This window comes from Ostrinia furnacalis, unplaced genomic scaffold, assembly GCF_004193835.3.
Source record: "Ostrinia furnacalis isolate ACB-3 unplaced genomic scaffold, ASM419383v2 OfSCF1306, whole genome shotgun sequence".
In the NCBI taxonomy this organism is placed as follows: domain Eukaryota; kingdom Metazoa; phylum Arthropoda; class Insecta; order Lepidoptera; family Crambidae; genus Ostrinia; species Ostrinia furnacalis.
In genome coordinates, this window is record NW_021131545.1 from 117,810 (window position 1) to 142,896 (window position 25,087).

The window sequence follows — 25,087 nt, forward strand, 5'->3', positions numbered from 1 at the left end:
GAATCGCGACTAACCTAGTTACGCGGCCGATGTTCGTTTCTGGGCATATCGCGGAGACACGCGCCACGCCCCCGTTTCACATCTATTCCCTTCTATGATCTGAGGCGGAGACGAACTGCGGCGCGACTGGGTGGATCGGGCGAAGGTGGCGGAGGGTATCGCGGCGGATCGGCTCGCGCGCGGGTAGTAGTCGGGCAGAGGGTCTACGACGCTTCCGCGGAGCCACACTGCTGCACACGACTGCTNAGACTTATGGCGCCTAAAATCCGTCATTTTGTTTTTTTTTTTTTTAATTTTAATATAGCCAGTGTCACTCTCACTCACGCTAAAATCGGTCAAGCCGTTTAGGCTGTAGGCCGTGCCAAAGAAATATACATACATACATACACTCGAAAAACATAACCCTCCTTCTGGCGCAGTCGGGTAAAAACATAACCCTCTTTCTGGCGCAGTTGGGTAAAAAAATCTTCCCAGATTATTATGTGTAACTTTCACTTATACTGCGCGCTCATACAGTTTGTCCGGTATTTAGTTAATTTATTTTTAGACCAGCGCTAGATTTCCGCAAAAACCGATTTGGTCGATGCAAACTAACGATTTCCAATTCTATACCTTTTCTAAGGAAGAAATATATTTTTTCAGTCTTCAGTAGGTTACTTCAGTTTTGAAATCATATCGCGTGCATGTGTGAGTTTACGNTATGTGTGAGTTTACGTGAACATGTAGCAGTTGTGGCATTATCGGCGATGCCATGGCCGTGCTTAATTTTTGAATTTCGAATTCATTTGAATTTTGAACGTGAATGTTTTGTAGGTATCTGTTATGTTATTTGGTGTTTGAATATTTGAACTTCGAATGTTTTAAATCTGGACGAACAAAGGAGAATAAATAATAATGTACAGTCAGGGTCACGCATAGCGGCATAGGGGTCAGGGCTACTTATTCATAAATAGTAGATTTAATTTTATTATAAAAAATGCTATAATTTAAACTTAAATAATATTATTAATTTATTTTTTATTTTATTTTAATTGTTTATGTTTCTTAAGTTATTTATCTTAGATAAAGGTCTACTTATGTCATTTACTATTTATTTTATCGTATTGAAGGTATTTAATATTTACCCATTTAGTGACGATACAATTTTAATAATATTGTTTTAAATAATTGCTTTATTGATTGTTATTAGAATAAATCAAACAGCATTAAAATCGGTTCAGCCATTTACGAAAAAATTGCGAATAAAGTAAAAAATATGTATTTATAATATAATGTATCCATATACATAGTTTGATTTCTGTTTGAAACTTCCTTTTCCTAAGAAAAGTAAAAAAATATTTCAAAAAGTCGTTTAAATTATTTTAGTAGGTAAATCTATCATGGGACTATTCCCACCTCTAGTTCCCACCGCTGCAACTCCTGTGTAGCCAGGATCTACAGCTTGACTGCCAATAAAAACCCAACCAGTGAAGGTCAAGCAAGACCTATAAAAATAATTAGAAAAATATTTTTAGTCTGTGCGACCACAAGTTAGGTATTTTCGATATTTTCTTATCGACATGACGCGATATGAGTCGATAACCGCCTCTTTCAGATAAAATACGGCGTTATACTCGAGCTTGAATTATCATAAGGGCTGTATTATTATTAAAAAAAAATTGTTTTAAGGTTCCGTAGCTTATAAGGACCCCTAATTTTTTAACTCAATTATTCGTTTGACGATTGGCCGACTTATTATATTTACCTTTGCTTGTAATAATTTTGTGGGGTACGCCCCACGGGTTACTGGAGTTGCGCCTGGGAGTTGTTGAAGGCTCGAAGAAGAAGCGCCCGATGCAGAGATGTCGCCGTCTCTCTNAACGTTCTGTACATTCTCCCGCCGTGCGTCGTGGTGAAGCCTCGTAGCCGCGACGCATCACTCCGTGGGAAGAACGTTCGCAGGCTCTGTCGTCGACTGCAGCACCACCAGCTTCTTCGTAGGTCGCCGTAGGATGCCGCCCTTGGTCTGCACGTCCACTGCTCGCACGATGTCATCGGGGCCGGGGTACGTAGCCACGATTCTCCCCAGCGGCCAGGTGTTGCGAGGCAGCGTGTTGTCGGCGATCAGGACGACGTCACCCAGCTGGACTGCAGGGCCCTTCCCATGGGGCTCCCGCCGGTGCTGGAGCTCGGGCAGGTACTCTCGAAGCCATCTCGCCCAAAACATGTCGGCGAGNCGCTACAAGTTATTTAATCTACGTCCTTGTCCCTTCTGTGCAGTTCTTCTCCCCCTTCTGGGGCCTGTACAACACACCACGTGCAGCGCTAGCGGTCCTCCTCCTATGCCAGCCGCGAATTCACGCAGCCTCCGAGGAGACGAGATCGGAGTACCAGGCGGGTCTCTCGGGTACGATTCCCTGAAGCAGAGCTTGCCGTATCGTATCCTTAAGAAAAAAATGTCATTGCTTATTATAAATAAGCACACCTGACCCTAACTGTACTTGCTTCCATGCTTGAAAAACAAATGGCCTTTCCAAGCTTTTGACAAAAAGACAGAAGCTATCTTCGGAGTACTCATACAATTCAAACTTAGTCTGTGCATAGAGTGAAATTTAGAATAATGCATGATGGCAAATTGTTGAGGGCCAAACACTCATTCCACTTAGTTGCGTCTTCAGTCCCTTGGCTGCTGAAAGCTGCAACTCCTGTCCATTCTTGTGCTCTCCATATTATTTGTTATCTTTGCTTTCTTTTCTTCTCCGATGGAGATTGTTGAGCCAGGAATCCTTTTTGCCAACTCCCAAGTGGAACGCCTCAACCACGTAAAGAAGAGGTTTCAACAACGTAGTGGCAATGCTCCGGCGCTATCGCTTCCGATTAGAAAGTGGTTCACCGTCAGGCTTTCTTCATATTGGGATCTGCGGTGATGTGGGTAGGTGGACGCGAGTTTATAATATGCTCCACTTCGAGGAGGAGTGTGTGCAGGACTTCTTCTGATGGTGATCTCTCCTTAAGGACAGCAATTAGTGACGTCTTCACTGAGCGGACCATTCTCTCCCAGGAGCCTCCCATGTTTGGATATCCAGGTGGGATGAATCTCCATGCGATTCCCTTCTTTGTGAGGCAGCACCTTTTAATTCCCTATTTGCCCCCACAAAGTTGGTTCCATTTTCGCTGAAGATTACCTTCGACGTCCCTCTGCGTGCAGCCATTTTTCGGAGGGATGCTGCAAACGTTCGGCCGGCAAGTCTCCGGTAGGTGGTACTTGAGGCTCCCCTTTGTGGACTCTGCACCATTGACACCCATGTGTGATCCATCATTACCAAAAATTCCAATATCTTACAGCTCACCAGTAGTCTCCAAATAATTTCTGCGTCACTTCGTTGATCACCGTCGTAGAGTTGCAATGGTAGAACTTCTTGTGATAATACCCTATGACGAGCAGGCAATCTGACTTTTCCCGTCGAGTATTATCGGGTTGGTCCGTCCTTTTCCCGAACCAATCTTCTTGGTGCGCGTCCTCAGCTTCAGGATCCGGCGTTGATCCAGGTAAACGTCGATCATCTTCAGTCGGCTAGATTTTTCCAGTGGCTTCTCTTTCCTTCCTTCCTTCCTTTAGAAGGGAATTTTCGAGGCCGCTAATCTCCTTGGCTTCTTTTGATGAGAGTTTGAAGAGGTCAGCGGTGTTGTCTGTCACATGATGTAATTATGCGACTCTCCCAGCAAGCACCGCGCCTTTTCTTCACAGCTTCTGACAGCACATGTGTGAGGCGATTTTAATCGGCCTTGACTCTTGGGCACGGGGTTTTTACACACATGTGGCGTAGTTGGCGCTTTTTGCGCAAGTCCTGGTGGAGGCGTCGTGAAGTGTTCGACTGCCGCTTCAATCTCAATATAAAGATCTACCTAATGTAGTCTACATTTTTGTAGATAACCTCAACCTCCTCCGCGTTTTTTAGCTTGACGGCCTTAAGGAGGGACGTGAGGAGTTTTTGGGCTTTGGGGATGCCACAGACAATAAGCCGCAGCTCCCTTTCCTCCTCGCGCGGGAAAGTGCGATAAGTAACTTATACGGTTCTCGTCGAGAAACCGTGTCAGGGCTCGGTGTTGGTAAAAGGTTGATATGGTGCTTTTCGAGTGTGTTCCATGACTCTGACAGTCAGCCCAGTACTCAACTGTGAGTCGAAGGGCTGGGAGAGGCCCGAGTTAGCCTTCAGCGCCTTTGCTGATGGGGAAGGAGGGGGAGAGGCCGCGGATTTGCGGGTCCTCTTAGTTAGAATGACTGACAGCCACCGTTGTCGGCGTCCGAGACTGCGGGAAACTCACTCCATGTCCCTACTGGGACCATGGGTTTGGTGTTCTAAGGTGATAGAGTAATCGGTAGCGGGGCGGAGTTAGGATCGCACTGAGCGTCCTCTGGGCTTGATAGGGAATCAGGCTCCTCGTAAACGGAACTCGCTAGGGACTTGGCTCGTATGTGGGCTTTGAACCCGGAGAGGTTGTGATAGTCGCGACGCGTGAATTTACACCGGTTCGCAAGTCGCAACCACCGAGAAGAGCTGGCAAGAAACTCGGTGGTTATAGCGGTGTAATACTTGAGGTTAACTACTTGATTCCCCATTTTAATTACTCTAGGTATCAGCTTTTTATTGTATATCCTAATCTCCCTTCCTTCTCTGGGGTCAGGATAAATTGTAATAGCTCCTCTTGTATGTTCTAATGTAGTGGCTTTTTCAAATAGAGCGCTGATCCACAAGAATTCTACATCACTCGCTAGTTCTCACAGACTCCATCATTGTTTTTTGCGGTTTATTGTGATTTGCGGGTCCTCTTCGAATGACTGATGGTGGTGAAGCCACTATCGGCGTCGTCGGCGGCACGGCGTACACCTGTGCACGATGCTGCGTGCCGTCGGCTGAAGTCCCAATATGTGGAACCGTTACCGGCACTGGTTGATGGTGGCCTCAACCCCTTGGTGGTGACCGCTGCGATGCACGTGCTCGATGTACTTTATAGCCTCGCGATATGATGACTGCCGTCTAGGACGGCCAACTTGTTGGCCCGCGTCCGTGCGTAAGCAGCCTGCTTCGCTATCGGCCTGTATCTATCCACAAATTACAGGACGCGGGCGGTGGTACGCACGAACCTCTCCCACCTGGAGAACCGGTCGCACTGCGGGATCACTTCCTGAAGCTTCGTGGCTCTCCTGTCTATTAGGTTCGTCCTTTCCTCTCCGGTCGCTGGCTGAGTTCCCTTTTCCTCTGTTGGCCAGGTCGCTGGGTCATCCCGCAGAAAACTGGGCCCGTAGAACCACCGATGCTCTCCACCGAAGTCCCTGGGCACGTCGCGCGTTCCGTCGTCCGCGACGTTCATCTTGGTGGGCACCCAGCGCCATTCTTCTATTTTTGTGGTTTCTTCTATTTCCGCTATTCGGTGCGCCACAAACGATTTGTAAGACCGTGCGCCCGTTCGCAGCCACGTGAGGACCGTTCGGCTGTCCGTCCAGAACGTCCTAGACGTCGGCTTCCTGTTGTGCTTTTCTATGACGCAGCTCGTCATCCGCGCGCCCATGACTGCCGCCTGCAGNCCCAGCTGGACTGCAGGGCCCTTCCCATGGGGCTCCCGCCGGTGCTGGAGCTCGGGCAGATACTCTCGAAGCCATCTCGCCCAAAACATGTCGGCGAGGCGCTGCGCCGTCCGCCAACTCGCCTTGCCCAGGAGGTCTTGCGGGGAGGTCTCTCCCGCCGGTGGTGCGTGGGCTGGCCCCAACAGCAGGAAGTGGTTGGGGGTCAGCGTCTCCGGGTCTTGCGGGTCGACAGAGACGTGGGTGAGCGGACGGCTGTTCACCGTCATCTCAACCTCGGCGAGCAGGGTGGCGAGGGTCTCCTCGCTGGTCGGTCGGCTGTCCATCACGGCCGACAGGGCCGTCTTGACGGACCTCACTAAGCGCTCCCACGCTCCGCCCATGAAAGGAGCGCCGGGAGGGATGAAGCGCCAGGTTATCCTCCGCTTGGCCGCTTCCTCTTCTGTCGCGTTGTCGATAGCGCGCCGGAGCTCTCTCTCGGCGCCGTGGAGGTTGGTCCCGTTGTCGGACCAGATGGTTCTGGGACAGCCTCGTCTCGCGACGAACCGCCGCAGTGCCATCACCGCGGAGTCGGTGGTGAGTGATGCCGCCATCTCAAGGTGGACCGCACGCGTCGTGAGACACGTGAACAGGGCCACGTAGGTCTTCTTGGTGGCTCTCCCCACGGTGGTGAGCAGCGGCCCGAAGTAGTCGACGCCCGTGAAGGTGAAGGCGCGCTGATGGTGCGCGAGCCGACCGGCGGGATGGTCCCCGGTCGGGGGCGCAGGCGGCGCCCACCGTCGTCGGCGGCACGGCGTACACTGGTGCACGATGCTGCGTGCCGTCGGCCGAAGTCCCAGGATGTGGAACCTCTGCCGGCACTCGTTGATGGTGGCCTCCACCCCCTGGTGGTGACCGCTGCGATGCACGTGCCCGATGTACAGCCTTGCGATGTGGTGACGGCCGTCTAGGACAGGCGGCCGCTTTACCGCCTCCGGGACGTCTTCGGCTGCAGCTATACGGGTTTTGATGGTCAATAACCCGTCAACCAACTCCACTGCGATCTTGAATAACTTGCTATCTCGATTGACGCGTCGATGCTGGGACAGACAGTGGATCTCTTCTCTGAAACTGTCTTCCTGGCACGCGCGCACTATTAAATCTTCAGCCCGGATGAGGAGCTCTGCCGGGAGGGCCACGAACTTGTCTTCAGTCTGCTGTACTTCCTTCTTGTGACCGCGCCCTCTGGTGTCTCGTGACTGCGGCTTCCTCCAGGTGGGGTCTGCCACCTTGTTGGCCCGCGTCCGTGCGTAAGCAGCCTGCTTCGTTGTCGGCCTGCATCTGTCAACAAATTGCAGGACGCGAGCGGTGGTTCGCACGAACCTCTCCCACCTGGAGAACCGGTCGCACTGCGGGATCACTTCTAGCAGCTTTGTGGCTCTCCTGTCTATCAAATTTGCTCTTTCCTCCCCGGTGTCTTGCTGAATCTTCCTTTCTTCGGTTGGCCAGGTCGCTGGGTCGTCCCGCAGAAAACTGGGCCCGTTGAACCATCGATGCTCACTGTCGAAGTCCCTGGGCACGTCGCGCGTTCCGTCGTCCGCGACGTTCATCTTGGTGGGCACCCAGCGCCATTCCTCTATCTTGGTGTTTTCTTCAATCTCTGCTATACGGTGCGCCACAAACGGTTTGTAGGACCGTGCGCCCGTTCGTAGCCACGTGAGGACCGTTCGGCTGTCCGTCCAGAACGTCCTTGTTGTCGGCTTTCGGTCGTGTTCTTCAAGGACGCAGCTCGCCATCCGCGTACCCATAACTGCGGCCTGCAGCTCCAGGCGGGGAATCGAGGTGGTCTTCAGCGGCGCGACCCGGCTCTTAGCCAGGACCAGTGTCGTGTGCGCCCGCCCGTCGCTGTCTTCCACCCGCCAATAGAGGGCGGCGGCGTAGGCGGTCTCGCTGGCGTCGACGAATACGTGTAATTGGAGATTGTCGCCTTGAGTGAAGTGAGGGTAGCACCGGGGTATCTCGATGGCACGGAGGGCTTCCAATTGCTGGACCCATTTGGCCCACCTCTCCGCCAGGTCATCCTGTAGATGCTCGTCCCACGCGGTGCTCCGCCTCCAAATCTCTTGAAGTATTTGCTTCGCCTGGACTGTCACCGGCGACACGAGGCCCAGGGGGTCGAATAGGGACATGACCACCTGGAGGGCCTGCCTCTTGGTGGGCTTCCGGAGTAGGATGTCGTCGGGAAGTCGGCTCAGGTCCAAGTTGTACTTCAACGCGTCAGATGATGTCTTCCATATCATTCCTAGGACCTTTTCGTTCTTGGGGCCCAGGGAGCGCTCCTCGAGCGCCTGTTCCTCTTCCAGCTCCTGCAGTACCCGCGGCGAGTTGGAGATCCACTTGCGCAGATGGAAGTGCGCTCGGCGATGGATGTCGCGTACTTGGGCGGCGATCTCGATGGCCGACTCTTCGTTCTCGAAGCTCTGGATGTAGTCGTCCATATAGTGGTTGTCTCTTACAGCTGCCGCGGCCTTTGGATATTGCGCATCGAACTCTTCTGCGTTTCTGTTTTTCACGTAAATAGCAGTAGCCGGTGAGGATGTGGCCCCGAAGATTAACGAGGTCATTCTATATTCTTGGGGTGGAGCTGTCCTGTCGCACCCCCGCCAGAGGTACCGTAGAGCGTCCCGGTCCTCTGGGATGATCTTGACCTGAAGAAACATTTCTGCAATGTCTGCAGACACCGCTACTCGGTGCTGACGCATCTTCATCAGCACACCGGGTAGGGATTGCAGGAGGTCGGGCCCGGTGAGAAGTGCGTCGTTGAGCGCCATACCCTTCGTTTTCGCCGCCGCGTCGTGCACCATCCTGATCTTTCCCGGCTTCTGAGGATTGAAGACCGGGAAGCAGGGCAGGTACCATCTCTTGTCACTGTCGCTATTGACGGGCGCGAGTTCTGCGTATCCTTTCTTCACCAGGGCCTCCATCTGCTCGATGACCTTGCCCTTGACCTCTGGGTCCTTTTCTATTTTCTTCTCGGTGGCTTCCAGCCTCCTGAGGGCGTAGTCTCTGTTCTCAGGCATCTTGATATCTTCGTTTTTCCATAATAACCCGGTTTGGAAGCGTCCGTCCATTAACCGCGTGGTTTTCTCTTTCAGTATTTTCAGTGCTCGGGCTTCGGGGTCGTTGTGAGGCAGCTTAGGGGCAATCGTCAAGGCCTCCAACGAGAANTGTAGGATGTCGTCGGGCAGTCGGCTCAGGTCCAAGTTGTACTTCAATGCGTCGGATGACGTCTTCCATATCATTCCTAGGACCTTTTCGTTCTTGGGGCCCAGGGAGCGCTCCTCGAGCGCCTGCTCCTCTTCCAGCTCCTGCAGCACCCGCGGCGAGTTGGAGATCCACTTGCGCAGATGGAAGTGCGCTCGGCGATGGATGTCGCGTACTTGGGCGGCGATCTCGATGGCCGACTCTTCGTTCTCGAAGCTCTGGATGTAGTCGTCCATATAGTGGTTGTCTCTTACAGCTGCCGCGGCCTTTGGATATTGCGCGCGCAGCGAACTCTTCTGCGTTTCTGTTTTTCATGTAAATTGCAGTAGCTGGTGAGGATGTGGCCCCGAAGATTAACGAGGTCATTCTGTATTCTTGGGGTGGAGCTGTCCTGTCGCACCCCCGCCAGAGGTACCGTAGAGCGTACCGGTCCTCTGGGATGATCTTGACCTGAAGAAACATTTCTGCAATGTAGGGATTGCAGGAGGTCGGGCCCGGTGAGAAGTGCGTCGTTGAGCGCCATACCTTTCGTTTTCACCGCCGCGTCGTGCACCATCCTAATAATCATAATCATAATCCTAATTTTATTGTCAAAACTGTGTACAAAAGGTGGTAACAATAATTTAGTGGCTTCAACAGTTATCCATTTTGGATGTACAATATGTTAATAGAAAATTTAAAATAATAATAAAAAACAAATGTCAATAAATAATATTATGTCAAAAGTTATTAAAATATTCATCTAGGTTATAAAAACATTTCTGCAACAACCATTCTTTCAATTTCTGTTTGAATTGCGGGTTTTCTAGTGCTTTTATACAGTTAGGCAAATGGTTAAACACTCGAGTTCCTGTAATCAAGGTACTCTTGCTATAAATATAACTTGATGATTTCAAAATACAAATGTTATAAGCATGTTGAGATCTAAGATTCTTTTTAATTTTACTTTTTTCACAGAAATGATGCTTATTATTCTTTACAAATACACATGTTTCAAGTATATAAGGTGTTATTTTTTATACTGATCATACTTTACCAACGCATCTAATAAAATCATACAAATACAACCCAAGTGTTTTTAAAAAAAAATTCAGGCTAGTTTTCGAGTAAAACGACAAAGAATGTTTCGAAAAAAATAAAAAATAAATCATCCTTTGAGCGCGGTGAGTATTCGTTTACGCACTATCGTAGTAGCCGGCCGAGGGCAACGACCGCTGCCACGTGCCGCGCCGCGTGAGTCGGCCATATTGATATCGCTGCCAGTAGTGCCAGTCGCTCCGCGCCCACAGCCCGCGCCGAGCCGCCGATCGGCATGCGGGAGCGCAACAACATAAACAATCGTCCCAGTAAGGCCAATGTTGAGCCCAAACGTATTGCAGTGTGTGTGTGCGAGTTATTACAATGCCGCGCTTGATAAATAACAAAACGCAGGTGAAATTNTCTCAGCAATATCTGCAGACACGGCCACCCGGTGCTGACGCATCTTCATGAGCACGCCGGGTAGGGATTGCAGGAGGTCGGGCCCGGTGAGAAGCGCGTCGTTGAGTGCCATTCCTCTTGTCTTCGCCGCCGCGTCCATTTGTTCTATGACTTTGCCCTTGACTTCCGGGTCCTTTTCTATTTTTCTTTCAGTGGCTTCCAGCCTCCTGAGGGCGTAGTCTCGGTTTTCAGGCATCTTGACATCTTCAGCCTTCCACCTTCCACAACAACCCGGTCTGGAAACGCCCATCCACTAACCGTGTGGTCTTTTTATCCAATATCTTCAGTGCTCGGGCTTCGGGGTCGTTGCGAGGCAACTTAGGGGCAATAGTCAGAGCCTCCAACGAAAAGAAGTTCTTGAGCTCCGAGTCAAGGCGGTCATCGCTCTCTATTTCTTGCGTGAAGTGCACTCTATGTCCGACGGTGCGACTGCACGTGCCGTGTAGCACCCAGCCGAGCGGTGTTAGTGAAGCCATAGGTTGGTGTCGTTTACCTATTCTTTGTTCCTGTGCGATGAGCAGTTGCCAATTGTCCTGGCCGATCAGTATCTGTGGCCGCGCACTATGTAGCACTACACTTTCACTTATGTCACTCAGATGTTCGCATCTTACTAGGTCTTCACTCTTGACACTCTGCGGTGACAGCTTCATGTTCTTGATTGTGCGCGCTCGTATGCGGTGTTGCTTGCACTGCCCGGACCGGTTGATCGCGATGTTGAGCCTTCGGGAGGCAGAGGTGTCCACCCGCGCACTCCCGATGGCCTCTATGTGAGAGGCTCCCGCGGTCCGTGCAGGCCGGCTTGCTGCGCGATGTCTTCGTCGTTGAGCGTGATTGTCGACCCATCGTCGAGCAACGCCTGAGTGTTGATCTTCTTGCGCGGGCCATTATTGAATCTGCACAGGCACTATCTTGAGGAAGGCTTGTGATTCTCTACATAATTCGACACGAAGATTGTACGAAGAGAGCAAAATGAAAGACCGTATTGCGTTTGTTTGAAAGTGAACATCTTTATTCTTTTTTTTCTAATTTACTTTTAAATTCTGTCCTTGACAGCTTGCGTGCCCTTCACCGTCCATGTTGAACCGACGACTTCACTGTGCTCCTTCCTTTTGGCGTAATGGAGCGTACGATGGTGAACACTATCATATCCGTCTATATTGCACTTGTTCCTTTTACAATTGTGCACGCGCGCGGAAGCGTAGACACTGAAAACATCTTTTTCCTTCGCTATGTCACACCGTTGCGACGTATTCGAGTCTTTCTACTTATTGCACCCCGCGTCACTATGTCCCGCCCGTACCACTGCACAACACACAATTTCTGTCTGTTTCACTATTTTGCCGTGATCACTATTCACCGCCGTGTCCTCAAACTTCTGGTTTCTGCGGCCGGGCACGTGCCGACACCGTGAGAAAAAGGAACGGGTCGAAGGGGACCGCAGTTGGGCGTAAAAGATTTTAGTTGTTGTGGTTGTAAAAGCCAGCTAACGTGTGCTCGACTATGCGATGCACCTGTTGGACGCAAGAGTGTTTGGCTCTAAAGTCAAACTGCTCATCATTAGTTCATATTGCCTGCGCCAATGTTCCGTTAAACATAAGACATGAATATTCAATTCTTGGATAAATAACTCAATTTTCCAAGTCTTTGCTGCAGAAGCCTTGTATATTTTGATGCACTAAATTAAAACATTGAAATGTTTTTGTACCCGAATTTTGTATGCTAGAGTTATCCTCTATAGTCTTATGATGTAATTTAAATTATGATTTGGAAGAGATTCCAAGGGTCGAACATCCATGTTCTGCTCAATAAAAGCAGTTTGGTTAACCAAATTAATGGCTGAATATTTTATTTAATATGATAGCGAATTCGCTATAAGTCTTTTACAATATTTATTCAGATAGTATTTATCTGTTGTCACTATAAATTTATTTTTTAAATAATGGTCACAACCCCAGAAAACAGTTTGGTCCTAAGGTTGCCGGCTATGGAATGGCCCAATATTAACTGATGGTCCTAGTGGACCAGCCCCAGCTTTGGCTGTAGTGCTGATGCCATACTGGTTGCACTTCCGCTGTATGGCATCCTTCACTGATGAGTCACACTTGAGGAGTATCTTAGCCACATTGTTCCCTCTGGTTATGAAAAGGGTGAGCAGGAACTGCAGGTCCACCTTTGGATTGGCACCCACACACACCTGCACGCTCACGTCCCCGACTGTGACAGTCCTCATCTCACATGAGCCTCGTTACGCACCGTTGGATTCGGGATCAGGCTCGGTGCTTCCCCATGATCCCGGTTTAGTTTGGGGCCGTGAACTCTGCCATCTTCTTCGTGGCAGATGCATATGTCTCACACCCCAGGGAGTGTAACCTCCCGCACAAGCCGATCATGGCCTGAACAGTTGGCGAGAAGGTGTCATTGGCCATCAGAACACCAGCTTTGATCAGCGCCTTCTTCTTTATGGCAGGGGTGGACACGGACCCATTCACTGCAGCCATGACAAAAGACTCGGACTGTTCTAGCAGGTCTGACATGGTCATCCCAGCCATCTTCCTCTTATCCTTCGGGGTGCTTAGCATTATAGACATCTCCATATTGAGGTATTTAGCCAGTTCAATGAGCTCACTGTCTGTCTCCCTCAAAAGGGCCGGGAAGATCGTGTGGGTCATGATTATCGGAAGCACAACCCCAGAAAACAGTTTTGTCTTAAGGTTGCCGGCTATGGAATGGCCCAATATTATTGAGGCAGTGGCAGGGGCAAACGCCTGTGACAGCCTGGCCAGAGTGATGACTGATGGTCCTAGTGGACCAGCCCCAGCTTTGGCTGTAGTGCTGATGCCATACTGGTTGCACTTCCGCTGTATGACATTCTTCACTGATGAGTCACACTTGAGGAGTATCTTAGCCGCATTGTTTGTTCCCTCTGGTTATGAAAAGGGTGAGCAGGAACTGCAGGTCCACCTTTGGATTGGTACCCACACACACCTGCACGCTCACGTCCCCTCATCTCTTCCCCAGGCGATGCTTTTCCTTTCTTCATAAACTCGGCAATCACCCTCAACGGGTCAAATCCCTGATATGCCACCACCTGGCTGATGTGAAGCGTTGACGCCCATTCAGTGTCTGTGAGGGACAGGCCAAACACCTCTCGTGTCTCATCGTCTGTTTTCCCTAGAACTGCGAACAGCTCCCTCTTCTCTGCTGCACTGAGAGTCAACACCGTCTCCACTCTTGAAGTCATTTCGGCGTCGCGAGGACGCAGGTGCATGTTGAGGGCGGGCTGTACGGTCTGTTGGGGGGTTTGCTGGGGCCATCAGCGTTGCGCCCTGGATTGGGCCTTCTGCCGTTTGGTGCGTGTTAGACGACACCGGGGCAGGGCGTGGTTGGTGTAGCGCCGGGGTAGGGCGTGGTTGCCTCGCTGTCCCTGGAGGGGGCGGGCGGTGGCCTACCTTAGCTGGGCGACCCCCCTGGTCTGGTATGGGGGGGTGCGTTTTGGCCCCCTTTGCGCGTGCCTCACGCATGAAGGCGGGGAGGCGGCGGTCTTTCGCCGTGTGCGCGGCTTTACAGTTCGCGCACTTGGGGGTGTGGTCGCGCGGGTGGGGGCAGTCCGCGACAATGTGCCCCTCCCCACAGCGCACGCATCTCGGCGGGCGGTGGCAGCCAGCGGAGGCATGGCCGAACATCTAGCAGCGATGGCATTGGGCGGGTCCGCTGCGTCCTCGCCAGGCCTCGACCACAATGCCTGGCATGTACAGGAGCTCAGTCACCGCGTAGAGGCGGGAGAGCTCCTGCTGGTCCAGGTGGTCCAGTTGAACGTGGTATAGGCAGCCTGCTCTGCCTCTCCTCGGGGGGATGTGCTTTACGTGCTGGACGTTGAAGCCCAGCTTGTCGAGGGCCGCCTTGAGTTCGGCAGGGTCGGTGTCTGCAGGGAGGCCTCGGTTGGCCACCTTCGTGGGGAGCTTCGTCGGCAGCGAGTAGCAGAACCAGTGCAGGTTCTGGTCTTGCCCTGCTGCCTCGACTAGGTGGCGCTGTACCACCCTGTACTCTTCTGGTGTGCGTGCGATGAAGCGCACACCAGCTTTGTAGGGCCGTGCGTTTGGAGGATGCTCCAACTTCTGGCTCAGCTCCCGAAAGTGCTGAGTCCAGTTTGGCAGTTTCTCCACCACTATTGGTGGGTAAGCCCGTTGGGTGCGTGCGGTCGTGGCGGGGTCGGTCGTAGGTGGCGCTACGTCCATCAGCTCGACCTCTTGCCCCTGTTCCGGTTGGGGGGGGTGGGGGGAGGGAGCACTCAGTGTCGCGGCGTACGTCCGCGCGGGGCTGTTCAACGCCGCGTAGGACGTTGGGGCCGTGGAGTTAGATGAGGCCGGCCGAGGAGCTACGTAGTCCAGGTAGTCCTCGTCGGAGACCACCTGGGGGGCCAGCGTCCCACTCGGCTGGCTGCCTTCGGCTGTCGTGCCTGATCGGCCCTCCGAGGAGAAACGGGCCGAGGAGCCGTGGGCGGATGGCGAAGCGGGCGCTGAGGCGGACCTGACCGGGGATGCGGTAGGGGTCCGCAGGGTGTTTTCCCCGCGGTATCCCGGGACATACCTCTCTATCGGTGAGATTTGTGGTTCGGGTGTCGATGCCCTCTGCTTCGGCGAGGGCCCGACTCTTGGTCCCTTCTCCTCGGAGAGCGACCCCTCTGAGGAGTCCGGGTGGTGTCTGGGGCGGCGGTGGCTGTCGCGGCCGGGGAGGGGGGCGGGGGGCCCTTGCTGGGTCGCTGCGGTCGGCTCGCGGCTGAGCGCGGCCGGGCGCTGCCTCGGCTGGCCGCTCGTGGCGGCGGCGGCGGGCTGAGCGGGCCTCGCAAGAGGCCTGTACGCCGGCTGGCGCTGTGGGGGCGGCACTTCCTCGCCGTCCGACATTTTGCAGGACTTGCAGGATGTCGGAATATCGCGAATCTTCGCGGGTCGGAGAATAAAAAGTTTTAGTGAGGGGGGTAGTCGCGATGAACGAGTACCTCCGTGATATTTTTGCAAATATTCGGTGGGTACTTTTCAATGTCAGCCTACCCTCACTTGCCCTATTTTTGCACGGCACAACACAAAAAAGCGTCACTGTCGCGGGTAGATAGCGTCCAATTCGCGGGAGAGGGATGGCGATATCGCTCTCGATACTCGTATTCGCGACGGCGGGACTCTCAACGCCTACGGCGGAGACGGACGCGCGTCGCGGTGGTGCTGCTTCGCACCGAGCTGGAGGGCGCGGAGACGGGTCTCGACGCTTCTGCGGAGACGTACTGCGGCGCGACTGGGTGGCTCGGGCGCAGGTGGCGGAGAGTAACGAGGCGCCACCCAACCCACCACCGCTCACGGCCATTCCAACCTTCCGGTTGTAACTGGCCCAAATCGCGAGAGATGTGCGCGGAACTGCGTCTGCCGTGGCATGTTGCACTCCGCCACGCGCAATGCTTGACTTTCTACAAGTTCTTTGTTCTTATCCTTGTCCCTATGAAGGGCTCTCCCCGTTCTGAGGCTGCTACTAACACGAAACGGGTGGCACCCTATGGCGCCGACCTATTTGCGGCTGTTCGTCTCTCTTGCTCATGCCACTTGTACGCAAACGCCTTGAGCCGGTTGAAGTTCGACTCTGTTGCAACGAGATCGGGGTACCAAGCAGGGCCGTGCGTTTCCAGCACGACTTCCTGCAGTAGCTCCTCACGAATGTCCTCCTATACAGGGGACAGTGCTACCGCTACGGGTTATGTGGTGGCGGTCCTCCTCGAACTCCCCACATCCACAGCTCGCATCATCCCTTAACCTGGGAAGTTAGATAATCTGGTGCGACCCAGCGCATGCTGAGTCTCAAGACACGTCGGCGAAGAACCGGTCTGCGATCAGGTCCCGGGTCCAGATTCTGATTCAGATCTATGTAATTTTCTATGTCGATTTGGAGGATCTCGTTCCAGTCTGATTTTATGTTAGTCCAGTCCGCCGTGTCTTCGTCTTCGTCTGCCGGTTCCGGTTCTGGTTCCGGTTTCGGTTTTGTTTGTACCATCTTACGGTCGTGTGTTAGGGTTATGTTCCTAGCACGTCCTCTGATCACCGTTATCTTTGTTTGTCCGTCCGTTTTCTTGTGCGAATACATGACGTTGACGCCGTGCGTGTAACTTTCGTACTATTTCTTGCGTTGCGATTTTTCGTAGATCTTGTTACATTTTGTATTGCGGGTGGGTCTAAGTAAGTTTTATTATGTCGTACCTACATACATACATAAATGCATACATATTTTTTTTTTATTATTATAAAACTGAAACCAAACTAGAGAGTTGAGTGAGCGAGAGAAACGCTCCTCACATATCGCCATCTCACTCACTCGCTCGTCGCACCCATCAACAACACAGAGCGTAATGTGTTCTTTCATAATGTTCAAGATAGATAAAATGTGAGTCCGCATTGAAACCGATGAGGAGGGAAACTCAAGAAGAATCGTAGGGTCTAACATATTCAAAATGCTTATAACTTCAGAACAAGCTTTTTCTTTCTCTGCCTGGGCTTTTTTGCTTTGTCCCCTAAAGCTCCGATTAGACCGTTTGCAGTATCTAAAGATGCAGTTTGGAGTCTCAACTGTATCTAGAGTTAAACACCCATGTTCTTTTGAGTGTCATTTCTTCCTGTATGGATTCACTAAATGGATTCTCTGGATTGGTGATTCGGTATAGGTACTTCTTCTGTAGAAGCTAATCTTCGTTTCATCGATATTTCATTTAAGTGGCAATTCACGCAGTTCCAAAGGTTGTTGCCCCCATCTTCTATAAGTTGGACATCTAACGAGACACCATCTCTCATATTGGACCCAGTTTCTTTGAGGCGCCATACACTTTTGCAAGCAGATATTCCGATTCTTATTCTTGCAGTTGCCCCTAAGTGGTTGATAACTAGGGTTTGGAGTAAGGTAGAGGTTCCCTTGCTAATTGAGTACAAATCGTCATAGGGATTTTTGCCTTGAGGTCTTATATTAGGCACTTCAGTTCCGTACTGAGAGACAAACTTACCATCAATATACCATGATGTATATTCTGCAATGCCCTCAGGCAAAAATAAGGTTTTGTCTGGGCTCATGTTGATGCCAATTAGGGATAGATTTTGCTTGTTTCTAACAACGCACTCTTTGTTAGTGTCAGCACTGTTAGAGAGGTACTTGGTAGTGGAGTCGTGGGTCCATATTCGGTTGCATAAAAAATATTGTCATAATTTAAGAATGCATAAAGTTTTTTGGCATACTCATCATTTCGCATAACGTTCATACAGAATAAATCATTAAGGCATATTTTTTTTGCCATAACCACTTTTATTATAATAATATTTTAGTATATATTTTTTCTGTATTCTTGTTTTTTTAATAACGATTTCTAGGCATAACATTTATTGGCATCTAAACCAATGCCATAAATATTATCATTCATAATATACAAAATACCATAATTTTAACAAATATGAAATATAAAAATGTTATAAGTTAACAAATATAAATAGACAAGCAAGCATGCAAACAAGCATGCAAGCAAGCAGCAAGCATGCAATCAAACAGCAAGCATGCAAGCAAGCTGCAAGGAAGCATGTAAGCATGCATGCAAGCAAGGATGCAAACAAGCAAGCCTGCAAGCAAGCAGCAAGCAAGCAGCAAGCANCTGTTGGAGGGTTTGCTGGGGCCATAAGTGTTGCGCCCTGTACTGGGCCTTCTGCCGTCTGGTGTGTGTTGGACAGCACCGGGGCAGGGCGAGGTTGGTGAGGCGCCGGAGTAGGGCGTGGTTGCCTCGCTGTCCCTGGAGGGGGCGGGCGGGGGCCTACCTTGGCTGGGCGAGGTGGCTCTGGTATGGGGGGGTGCGTTTTGGCCCCCTTTGCGCGTGCCTCACGCATGAAGGCCGGGCAGCGGCGGTCGTTCGCCGTGTGCGCGGCTTTGCAATTCGCGCACTTGGGGGCGTGGTCGCGTGGGTGGGGGCAGTCCGCGACAATGTGCCCCTCTCCACAGCGCACGCATCTCGGCGGGCGGTGGCAGCCAGCGGAGGCGTGGCCGAACATCTGGCAGCGGTGGCACTGGGCGGGCCCGCTGCGTCCTCGCCAGGCCTCGACCACAATGCCTGACATGTACAGGAGCTCAGTCACCGCGTAGAGGCGGGAGAGCTCCTGCTGGTCCAGGTGGTCCAGTTGAACGTGGTAGAGGCAGCCTGCTCTGCCTCTCCTCGGGGGGATGTGTTTTACGTGCTGGGCGTTGAAGCCCAGCTTGTCGAGGGCCGCCTTGAGTTCGGCAGGGTCGGTGTCCGCGGGGAGGCCTCGGATGGCCACCTTCGTGGGGAGCTCCGTCGGCAGCGAGTAGCAGAACCAGTGCAGGTTCTGGTCTTGCTTTGCTGCCTCGACTAGGTGGCGCTGTACCACCCTGTATTCTTCTGGTGTGCGTGCGATGAAGCGCACACCAGTTTTGAAGGGCCGTGCGTTTGGAGGGTGCCCCAGCTTCTGGCTCAGCTCCCGAAAGTGCTGAGTCCAGTTCGGCAGTTTCTCCACCACTATTGGTGAGTATGCGCGCTGGGTGCGCGCTGCTGCAGCGGGGTCTGGCTGTGGAGCTGATGGGGTCGGCGGCAGGGGAGAGGGGGGCGCAGTTAACGTTGCTGCGTACGTCCTGGGGGGACTGTTAAGTCCCGTGTACGATGTCGGGGCCGTTGAGTTCATTCCGGGGGTGGCGGGGGGAGGTACTACCACGTATTCGAGGTAGTTCTCATCAGATACGGCCGCCATCTGGGCTTGGGACGTGCCTTGCGGGCTCGCGCCCGGTGGGGTGCCTTCTGCTGTCACTCCGGTCCGCCCCGATGAGAAGCGGGCCGAGTGCGAGGAGCCGTGGGCTGATGGTGAGGAGGGAGCCGAGGCGGATCTGACCGGTGAGGCGGACGGGGTCGTGAGGTCCACGTTGCCTCGGTACCCAGGGACGTACCTTTCTATTGGCGAAATTTGCGGCTCCGGTGTCGATGCCCTTTGCTTCGGCGAGGGCCCGACTCTGGGTCTCTTCTCCTCGGAGAGCGATCCCTCTGAGGAGTCCGGGTGGTGTCTGGGGCGGCGGTGGCTGTCGCGGCCGGGGAGGGGGGCGGGGGGCCCTTGCTGGGTCGCTGCGGTCGGCTCGCGGCTGAGCGCGGCCGGGCGCTGCCTCGGCTGGCCGCTCGTGGCGGCGGCGGCGGGCTGAGCGGGCCTCGCAAGAGGCCTGTACGCCGGCTGGCGCTGTGGGGGCGGCACTTCCTCGCCGTCCGACATTTTGCAGGACGTGCAGGGCGATNGCAAGCAAGCAGCAAGCAAGCATGCAATCAAGCAGCAAGCACGCAAGCATGCAAGCAAGCAGCAAGCAAGCATGCAAGCAAGCAGCAAGGAAGCATGCATGCAAGCAAGCAAGCAAGCATTAGGATTGCCTTATCTCCGGCGCTGCGGGAAGTGCGGTCCTTCCGCTCTGGCGTAACATATACATATATCCATATATATATATATATATATATATATGGATATATGTTACAGCGAGCGAGGATCGCACTCCCTCCGCGCCTCCGGCTTTTAAATTACACTCTAGTATAGGGCAGACTAGTACCACGTGGAAGAGACCACGGCCAGTCGGGATCAACATAATTTCAGATCAGGAAAGCTTAATGTTGTAAAAGAAATGTGGACTGTATAATATGTGCGTTATAATAGATAAGAGGGATTCGAGATCAAACAGAATGTATTTTCACGAGCTTAAGTTTTCTAAGAAACAGGTCAAACATTAAGAACAAAAATGACAATGATACAGAGAATTTAGTTTTTGCAAATCTATAGGCCGAAAGAGTATAAAGATGGAAGGAGGATAGTTCGCAACATCACAAATACATAATTATTTACTCTTCTTCTTACATTTAAATAATTATTTTCTTCTTTACATTTATGATTATTTAAATTATGGTATTGAAAATTAGAGAAAGTTATTATTATGCCTAAGAAACCATTATGCATTTAGAAAACTATGCATATCAAAGTTTATGCGAAAAAACTTTATGCAAATACTGTTATACCAAACTAAATTATGATGAAAAATGTTATGCGTCTGAGAGGGCACCCTGGAGTCGTCACTAGATCGCATGCAAACCACTTTCATAACGTTTCGCTTCATTAGAAAATTCATAGGCAAAAGTCCTACAATAGTACTGGCAGCATTAAGCATACCCATTAACATTCCTGGGCTAGACATTCGATATTTTCGGTCTTCAGTTATCTTGTGTCGTAGCTCCAAATACCACGCTCTTGTTCTCTCATTCATCGATCTAATATGTTCATCTTTCCACTCTATCCTAGTATAAAAATGTTCATTCTTTACAATAGGACCAGGACCGATTTGTATTCATTTCCATGCTTGAAATAAGTGCCCATACTTACATATTGTTAGGAACAGCTTACCCATTCTTGACGGCATGGGCACTAGGTTGGAAACTTTCAACGACGAATTGAACAAGTAATGGTGAGTTCAGAAGAAGACTGCTGGTGAGAGGCATTCATTCCACTTCGTTGCGTCCTCCGTTTCTTGAGAGACATGGGTAGCGAGTTCAGTATCAAGGGCTGTTACTTCCATATTAGAGGTTATTTTTGCTTTCTTTTCTTCTCCACCGATAGATATTGTTAAACCGGAAAGGCCCTTTGATAACTCTAGGTGGAAGGATTCAATTACGTGTAGGAATGGACGAAGTAACATGGTGGCTGAGGCAATGGCTCTTCGATCTTTCTTTCCTCGTTCCTTGTGCTTGATATAAGAAGCGAAGCTGCATACCAACATTTGCATTTCTTTGCGGACATTTTCTTTTCCTTCTACATTTGTGTGTTCATCATCTTCTTTACTTTCTTAACGGTTTCAACTTTCTGTGTAGTCTCTGGACTCTGGATCCGAAATGTTCTGTGAAACCTCAACCTCTATTATTGATCGCGCACAATGGCCCTATCATGAGGCTAAGTGCGGTATTCGATTGCCCTGCAAAACTAACTAACTAACTCTATTATTGATGGTACCACTAATATTTCCATCTCAAAACATTCTGTTACCGCTTGCATCCAATCTACTAAGCTGAAACAGTCTCTCCCTGTATTTCTATTTAAAAATTCAAACGCTGTCTCGTATGCTTGGGCGGCGGTGACACTTTGCTCACGGAAGGGACAAAATGTTTACCTTCCTTGTGTGAGCACATCAGAACTTTGGTTCAAAATCATGTCCATCACTCTATCTACGACAGTGTCAATCTGGGTTTTATTTTCCACTAAGAAATCTGCACACATTGCTTTTAAAACAGAGGTAATGTAATTTCCATGAACCATGCCGTGAGGAAAAACTCCATCCTTCTTTTCCCACTGCAGCCTTTCTACGTTCACCCCGCCTATTGATATTGTTCTCGAATCTTTATTAGGTTTCCTATTATACTCTAACGACCTACCAACTGTTTCAGCTACTTTTGGAGCTTGACTCCCATATCCATGAGGTGGGGTCCCTGTGTAAATGTAGAGGGCGCTTATAGTGGACAAATTGTTTGAAAGCTTAACATCAAAGAATATTTCATACGTCGAGTTTCCGAGATGTGACTAGTGAGCGCATCGATCGCGTGAATAGTTTCGTGAGGCGAAACTATATCGTCGGGGATTGAGGACAGTTGTGGGCTCTGACAGTTCCCAAGTTTTACCTTGAGTTTGTCCCAGTTGGAGTACGACCGGGCGATGGTCAGAAGTGAGCGGTTTCTATAGTGTAGGCGGAGGCCNAGGCATGTTTGTATAATGAGTGTCCCATACTTCCGTCAAAGCCCCAGTTTTCCTTCCAGAACACATTGCAATTCTTTAAAAAAAAATTGGGTACAATATTGTACCTTTATGGCTGATTGGTAATTGGTAATATTCTGGCTAAAGTGTGCTGTAATAGGTCTTGAAAAGGTTCTCTCTGATTTTGTTCCATTCTCTAGGATTTGTACCCATTAGCGTTAAAATAGCCAATTTTCAAGGATTTTGGTTTGACTCTGCTCTTGGTTTGTAAATCCATTATGGGTTTATTCCTTTAGCGCTCTGCACCAAGTGCGGGAAGAGTAGGCGACCTGTAGCATTGCCGCGGTGTTAACCTCGACCGCCGCGGATGCCCGGAGTGGGCTGGCGGATTCGGCCTGGGTGTTGGCCGGCCGTTTGGCCTTGGGCGAACTGTGTACCTACCATGAGTGTACGTTAGGTATGCTCGCTAGCGAGTACGTCAAAAATCTCTATGAACATTTTGTTTCTTGAAAGTAGCCGCTAGGGGCGCTGTAGAATATGTCATACAATTAATGTCATTTTTTTACGCAGTCGCTAGCGAGCTCACCTAACGTAAACTCATGGTAAGCCTACTGGTCGCCTTGGGCTTAGATTTGCGGGCTCGCTTGCCGGTCTTGCCGACTGGGATGAATTGCTCACTCGTAACCGATACCATATAATAATATGTTCTTATTCTTAATTAACTATTTTCTTTAATTATTAGGTGTTCTCTTTATTATTTACACGTAAAAAGTGGTACATAAGTTTCGTCTTTTCTTATTTAATACAATCTTAACTTATTCCTCAGTAGGTAAATTATACACCACTACATTTTTATCGTTTCAGCTCATAATGACCTCTTGCAGTAACGGAAAACACAGTTGGGAGTCTCTACCACGTCAAGTGCAAGGCACCCAAGCTCTTTTGAATGTCATCTCCTCATTAATAGACTCACTGAATGGATTTTCAGGGTTCGTTATCTTCCCTAAGTAGTTTTTCTTCTTATCAGTTTTTGCTAATCTACGTTTCTCTCATTCAGGTGACACTTTGTACAATTCCATAAGTTTTCTCCCCCATCTTCTATTAATTGGACACTCAAGGACACGCCATCCCTTATGTTTGTAGCAAACTTTCATTCTCCAGATCCGTTTACAAGCAGCAACACCTATTCTAAGCCTAGCTGTTGCCCCCAAATGATTTATAACAAGCGTCTGTAACAAAGTGGAAGTCCCTTTTGAAATAGCATAAAGATCATCGTAAGGGCTTTTACCTTGCGGTCGGATACTTAGAACTTCTGTTCCGTATTGTGATACAAACTTTCCGTCTATATACCACGATGTATACAACGGTATACTCAGCGATTCCCTCCGGCAGGAAGGTTTTGTCAGGGCTAAGGTTTATTCCGGCTAGAGACAGATTTTGTTTGTTAAGTATACACATAATTTGTTTTTTCTGAGCTGTTAGACAAATACTTGGTGGTTGAATCATCGCTAGACCTCATGCACACAACCTTCATGACGTTCTGGCTCATGCAAAAATTCAATGGAATTAGTCCAACTGTAGTACTTGCAGCATTCAACATTCCCATTAACATGCCAGGACTAGACATGAAATACCTACTTGTTGTCAGGTATTATCTTTTGTGCGTTCATTCATTGAACCCATGTACTCTCTAGACCAATTAATTCTTGCATAGTTGGTGTCATTCTTAACTATAGGACCAGGTCCAATTTGAAACATCTTCCATGCTTGGAATAGATGTCCATATTTGCAAATAAGAAGAAATAGGCGTGCAGTTCTCTTTAACATAGGTATCAGATTTGCTACTCTTATTGAATCCTTGAACATGTAATGGTGCATCAAGAAAAATATGGCTGGAGCTAGACATTCATTCCATTTGGTTGCGTCTTCAGTCCCTTGCGACACATGAGTGGGAAATTCTGTGTCTAGTACTGTTGTTACTTCCATGTTTGAAGTGATTTTTGCCTTTTTCTCTTCGCCACCTATAGAGATTGTAGATCCAGTCAATCCTTTGGATAGCTCTAGATGGAATGCTTCGATTACATGCAGGAAAGGCCTAAAAAGCATAGTTGCTGAGGCAATTGCTCTCCGATCCTTCTTTCCTCTCTCTTTATGTTTTATATAAGAGGCAAAGCTTCCTACCAGGCGTTGCATCACTCTTCTAATATTTTCCTTCCCCTTAATGTTTTCCCTCACTATCTTTTTCTTTAACTTTATAATAGAACTCTTTAGTGTTGTTACTTGTTTTTGAGTCTATAGCATCTTCATCAATTTCTACTTCTTTTAATGTAAACACAATTATTTCCTCTTTGTCAAAACACTCTATTATTGTTTGTATCCAGTCTATCAAACTGAAGCAATCTCTTGATGTGTTTAAAATTCAAGAACTCAAACGCGGTCTCATAAGCTTGTGCAGCTCAGCAGTTACATTTTGTTCTCTAAATGGACAAAAAGTTTGCCTTCCTTGTGTCAAAAGGACGACGCCGCGACGGTGCTTTTTGCGAAAGGCAAATAATTTGTCTGTATAGTATACATACAAACATATTCTCCTTAGTAAAATATACATCTCCTACCGATAATAAAATACCTTTTTACGAAGTGCTAGTAATTCTCTCATGAATTCGCATATCACTGATCTCCTTTTTTAATGGATGAAACATGCTTCCAGAATTCATCAGGTGTAGGATCCACATTTTTTCCGTGAAATTAAATGTCGTTTCTTAATAATCTCCATTCTCGGTCCAATTCGGTCATTTGTTCCAGGACGTCTTGTCTTAAACAAAGACTAGGGGTGAATCTGACAGTCCGCCCGGTGTTCGACTGCGAATCGGGAAGGAGAGGGAAAGGCCGCGAATTTGCGGGCCCTCTTAGGTCGACTGACAGTGGTGATAGTCACATGTGGTGGCTACGAGACTATTTTCTTCAGCTTCGGAAAAGGCATGTTTGTATAATGATTGTCCCATACTTCCGTCAAAGCCCCAGT

General features: G+C 49.9%; 1 protein-coding gene across 1 annotated transcript; it reads right to left on the bottom strand.

Annotated features, from left to right (window-relative positions):
• Nucleotides 1-1,864: 1,864 nt before the first annotated feature.
• On the bottom strand, nt 1,865-10,761 carry LOC114352290 (uncharacterized). Its single transcript, XM_028303825.1, has 4 exons — nt 10,544-10,761; nt 10,286-10,452; nt 5,583-9,110; nt 1,865-2,133 (listed from the first exon to the last, which is right to left on the bottom strand). The coding sequence occupies exons 1-4, from the start codon at nt 10,759-10,761 to the stop codon at nt 1,916-1,918; spliced, it is 4,131 nt and encodes a 1,376-aa protein (XP_028159626.1). The 3' UTR covers nt 1,865-1,915.
• Between the last annotated feature and the right edge of the window lie 14,326 nt (nt 10,762-25,087).